At 31.7% G+C, this 5,958-nt stretch overlaps 2 protein-coding genes across 2 annotated transcripts in view; both read right to left on the reverse strand.

Annotated features, from left to right (window-relative positions):
• Positions 1–1,095: 1,095 nt before the first annotated feature.
• On the reverse strand, positions 1,096–3,094 carry LOC119829603 (lipid droplet-associated hydrolase). The gene is given in 3 exon segments (XM_038352201.1): positions 1,096–2,385; positions 2,387–2,474; positions 2,659–3,094. Coding segments are annotated over 3 exon segments (891 nt in total). The 5' UTR covers positions 2,843–3,094; the 3' UTR covers positions 1,096–1,766.
• Positions 3,095–5,530: 2,436 nt separating this feature from the next.
• Positions 5,531–5,958, reverse strand: part of LOC119829488 — a 3,575-nt gene continuing 3,147 nt past the window's right edge. Inside the window, exon 5 of the mRNA XM_038352014.1 lies at positions 5,531–5,897. Coding sequence (XP_038207942.1) covers positions 5,600–5,897 — 298 coding nt within the window. The 3' untranslated portion in view covers positions 5,531–5,599. The remainder of the gene's footprint in view (positions 5,898–5,958) is intronic.

Below are 5,958 nucleotides of genomic sequence, written 5' to 3' on the forward strand. Positions count from 1 at the left end.
GCACGTGCCCGCCGCGCTCGCCGCGCGCCGCCCGCTCGCCGCGGCCGTCGCCCGCGCGCCTGGCGCCGCGCGCGCCGCTCCGCGCGCACTCGGACGACGAGGAGCGCCCGCGCCGCCTCTACAAGTCCGCCTCACAAAAAATCATTTGCTCGTCCGTAGAGCGCGACCCCGCGGCGACCGCCGACCCCCTGCTCGAAACGACGTGCTAATTCAATTTTATATCGACTTATTCAATGTGATCTATTCGATGCTATGTGACTTGTGACTCCGTTTCGTTACGTGTTCGGTATGCGTGTTTGTTTCACTTTCGATGTATGAGTATTATTAGTACGAATTTTGTATCCCTCTAGTTGTAAGGTTTCAAAATTATAAATGTACCATATTCGATTATTATAGCGAAGTTACGTGTTATGATAATATGGATGTTTTATGATATTCTTTGAATTTTGAGGTTGTGCATAATCTGATGGCTGAATGTGTACTGATGACTGCATTTTAAATACATATAAATATAGGTATTATAAATAATTTGTAGCTTTTAATCACGACCATGTTCTTGTAAATGACATTTTGCTAGTTCCTATGTTATTTTACACCTTTATAACCCAACGCACATTCAAATAAGTCAACTTTTCGAAAATGTGGAGAATTTATTTTGAATTTTTAACTGCTATGTCTAATAAATATAATTGTGTATACATAAATTTATACTGTAATTATAATAGTTTTTATAATGAACTGGAGAAAAGGCATTAATTAGCACAATTCATTTAATACATAAAATTTTATTATATAACAATATTATTTTATCAAGTATTACAACTTAAGAGATCTTTTATGTATTTAGTAAAGTAAATGAGTGGCTTATTATTTTTATTAAAAGTTTATTGTAAATTAATTTAATTCCAAAATGATTTCCCAATGTGGGCTTCCAAAACAATGTATATTCAGATTATTTAAATTTTCCTTTAACTGTACGAAGTTTCAGTCATATAGTAGTTTTGGCGGCTATTATTATTTAATTGTAAGGAACATATCATCAAAATATTATAAAAACGGAAAAATAACAATTCTAAATGCAGTTGTATTTTATATAACAGCTCTTTTTAGTTAGACATACTGAAGTTATTATAAACTGTATATTATTTCCAAGATTTATAGAAATTATCGTAGTTATATTCACTTAAATAATAAGTTAAATCCTATAAATGCCAATACTTAATCTCACGTTCAACACATTATATAATAATTTAAAATTTAAATAAATTACATATACTTACAACAGCTTTTACTTTAAAACTTAGAGAAGCTAATTGATTGATACAGGTATCTAAGTGCCATTGTAGAGGTACATGCATGATTTGCTATCTTGGTACTTAAAAGAAAATATACAAAAAAAATTAAACTATTTAACCTTATTTATTTTATGGGTGTTAAAGAATTAGGGATACATTTATTTTCTTCATAGCTATATTTATCTGTCGTTTCTTTATATGGACTTGAATGACGTTTAAAAAGTGTAGGTACCAAACTATTTGAATCTTATAAACAACTTCAAAATTAAATGCGACTTTTAGAGACTGCAATCTCAAAATATGATGTAATGAATGTTAAGTATGTTAATTTAATAAATTTAAGTGCACATATCCTTAAGAATTATTTGAATGAAACCCTTATATCCTTATATTAAACCCACACTAAACTAATAGAACCAAATAGAATGCAGCATTAAAGCTGATTTATCTAAACATATTGGTGAACTATTATCAAAATTTGGTTTCAATATATTCAGACACCATTTGGGCTATATCTAGAGAAGACTTCAAAACAAATGCATGTTCAACCTTAACTTCAAGCAATTGTAGTTCTGGTTGGTAAACTTTTAAATCTTCCATATAACTCAATGGTGCCCAATTATCACAATTGCTAAAAATAACATTTGTTACATGTTTTATTTTCTGAATTCCATCTTTATTTAGTTCCACAACTGTGTCCATCTCATCAAATGCTAGAAACATTACCTTTTCCATCACACTAGGGCTCAAAACTTTGTAAATTCTTTCATAGTAGTGAGGTGGTAAAGATTTTAGTAATAAATACAAATCAATGAGGAATTTTTTTATACAATTTGGAAGAATCCTTATTAGCTTCAGTATTAATAATACATAACTAAATATCTGTCGTAATGTGTTGTTAATATATTTTCCATTGGGACTGACTGCCATTCTTTGTAAAGTTGGGAAAAGCAAATTTACAGATGACAACCTATGTATTAGTGCTGAATTTCTTTGCAAAATTTCTATTATCAGCCATGCTCCAATAGAATGTCCAATTAAATGTAATTTGCTTTTCTTATCAATGCAATTATTGATAAGGTCAAGTTTGTTTAATTTGACCTTCAAGATTAAATAAATGTTCTTGATTACATAAAATGTTTGATTTCTCATGGGGTACTTCTTCATGGCCGGCTTGACCTAAAATTTTTTATAAAAAATTGTTTATGAAGTTCTGTTATTTAATATATTTTACTAAGTTATGCTAACATTCAGTTAAGTAACACCAGTTTCTCTAAAGTAATGATATAGGTATTGAAAACTAAAAGAGATTTTAAATATTTCTAAATAATAACCAAATCAAGATAATTATGTATGATCTAACCAATAACACATATCGGCATTGATCGTAATTTAAACAACTCTGCTGCAAATTCAATGTAGAAGTCGGTAACTCCTGGATTTCCAGTGAGGCAAAGTATGACATCTTTCCCGTTGGTATTAAATGGATCACCCCATAACAACAAACTAGTCTCCACGCCATTTAGCGTTTTATACACTCTTATCATATTGATGTTTGTTTTTAGTAAAATAAGTATAACGGAGAATAATTGTTATTTCACTCTGTACTTAGTGAAGATTAAATACATATGTTGATCATGTCAAATGAAGTTATTTACAGATGTCAACATTTCGTCATGTAAACAATTTTCTTTATAAAAATATTGTAAAATTTTGGATACATATATAACTTTTTTAAGCAACATATTTTGTTAAAAATAATGCAAATTCGTTAATTTAGTGTACAGGATTCACATTTTTTTTTCCATGACAAAACAGTTGACAGTTGACAGTTGGAAAACTTCTGCTTTGTTTTATTATAAATATTCTTTATTGGGAACTAATATTCTTTATTGGGAACTAATTTTGCACAATAATATTCTTTATTGGGAACTAATTTTGCACACATATACTTGTACTGCTAATTTTTTGAGCTGTTATTTAAATGTTCGAGATGATATTCGAAATCATAATGATTTAAATAACATATTGAGCAGTAATTTAATTTAATGGCGGTTGATTAATTATTGCAGCATGGACAGTAATAAAAATCAATTAGTCGGATATTTTATCATACAAAAATAATTAATTGAACAGTCCAGTAACTGAATGATCAGTAAAAATAATGAAATGAGCAATTCATTATTCAATAAATTATTCGACATATCCACAGATAACATAATTACTACATAATACTAGGGTAGAAGTATGGAGGTCCAACTCAGTGTAAAGGAAAACTTCTGCTTTGTTGCAGCACTTTTTTTTAAATGGTTGTAATATTATACAGAAGAATTAATCCATACATATAATAATACTGTAGAAACGTCGTTTTTGTACATCAATAAAAAAAAACGGGGCTGAAAGGATAGCCAATAGAACTGATTTCCAGTATTTTTTGATGTTACGATTCCAATTTATATGTTCGGATATCACGTTAAGTGTACGAAGTAATTTAGATAACTTTTGTGGACAACGATCGACTGTAACGCGATTGAATACAGATTTTTTTTATGTTAGAGTGGGCAACTGAGCTGGTGGTTCGCCTGATAGTAAGCGATTACCACCGCCCACGAACATTCGCAAAGGCAGTGCCTATGTGAATGCACTGCACGCTTTTTAGAAATAACATAAGGAAAGAAAAGTCTTAACAACTGGAAAGAAGGAATGGACTGGGAAGGGTGAGGCCTCACAGATATCAATAGATGGCATTGTGCGTGTGGCGTCATTTTCTGAATCGCGGCATTAAGATATTCTTTGAATAAATAAAGTACGCCCATATCTGCCGACATTTTTGGTTTTAGTAGGTGTCTACTCACTATTGTCTTTAAAATAAGTTTGTCTCTGAAAAGGTCTTTACTATTTAATATCCTAAATCGTTTTGTCTTAAAAATAATTTGGTCTTTTTTATAATGTGCGAAGTAAGAAGTAAGTAAGACTTTTCCCATGGTTAAATATGCGTAGCTCTCTCACGCGTAAAAATTTTTATTGTGTTTATAAAGAAGCACTAGCATAAATTAATAATTGTATCAGTATCCTCCAACAGCGTTTCGTACAAAAAAAAAGGTTATAAGTTCCGACATCCACGCGAATGAAGTCGCGGGCACAGCTAGTATATGGAATATAATTGTACAGAATTTTTAAGTACCCCAATTATCTGTAAATAGAAAATGAATCATTTAGGCAATCACATGCTGAAAAAAAATTTAAATTTTTAAACCTAGCACTCTGTTTATAACTACTAAGTTTACATCATTTCCATTACCTACATTAGCGCTGTTTCGGTTAGTGTTCGAAAAATAATTAGCTATTTACACTTTCACTAAGCCCCCATACAAGACACCCTTAGTGTGGTAGTCGAGCATGCTTCGGCACGAATTGGGCCAGCTCGCATAGGGGAAGTACCAAACCCCCACAGAAGACCAGCGTGAAATACTTTCTGTTTCGTTCGGTGAGTGGGGGAGCCGGAGGCCAATATAAGTTTTCTGACCCTTCCCAGTCCTTTGTTTCTCTCGTCAATCCTTTCTTAATCCCTTTCCAATATGAAGACAGGAATCCGTCAGTAGAGGCGTAAGGTATGCAATCGACCTTCCGCTTTTGCAAATGTTCAAGGACAGTGGAAGCGCTTACCATCAGGCGACCCACCAGCTCCATCGCCGACGATGACATAAAAAAGAGCTCTCCTTACATCTCTCCATAGTAATAGTGGAGTATCTTGTGATCTAGAATATGGCCAACCTGTTAAATTTAGATCATGGCAATGCCGTGGGTTTATTTCTTAGTGTTTGCTTATTATGTCCTTTCTGGTACTACAAATAAATATTATATCATAGAAATATTAAGTGACAACATTCATATACACATGCCATTCTCTGTGCTATAAGAGACAGACCTAGAGCCAAATAATTTCTACTTTTTCCAAATTTGCCCAATTCCAATTAACTTTAATATACATAAACAATTCTCAAGAGGCACTACAAAATGCACTGCACTGGTGCTTTGTAGACTTGTATACAATATGGATTTGATTGAATTTGGTTTCTTATTCACAAAAATATAAAAAAGGCATAAGTAATACTTTTACTATTATAGAATATAGTAGTGGTAATATGTATTCTGGATTAAAAGAAATTTGTGGGGGAAGTATAGGCTTATTATATATATGTGGGTGAAGTATAATGCAAACTTCAAGTTTAAAATTTAGGTAAAAGCCTTTTTTATTAAAAACGATTTATTAAAAAGAATTTATAAGCAATCACATTAGCATGTTAATTCTCATTTTGTGAAGTGAAATCATTTTTTGTTTTTTTTTTATAATTAATGACTTCTAACATTCCTTCATTGTTTAAAACTAGGTTCTTTAATCTCCTGTTTCTATCATGCTTAATCCTCACAAGGCCATACTCTATGATATTTTCAATTGGGCTAGTCAAATAATTTTTATATTTACTTATAGCTCTAGTTGTTGTATCATATAAGAAGTTATGTGTTATTCCATCAGGGAAATGCTTCTGTATTTCTTTCCATCTAATGTCTGTCCACACTTGATATGGATATTTCCTTAGCCTAAAAATTAAAATAAACATGATTTAAAAAGCATGTCATGTAACAGACCTTGCCTTCATCT

The sequence above is a fragment of the Zerene cesonia genome, chromosome 10 (assembly GCF_012273895.1).
Source record: "Zerene cesonia ecotype Mississippi chromosome 10, Zerene_cesonia_1.1, whole genome shotgun sequence".
Taxonomy (NCBI): Eukaryota; Metazoa; Arthropoda; class Insecta; order Lepidoptera; family Pieridae; genus Zerene; species Zerene cesonia.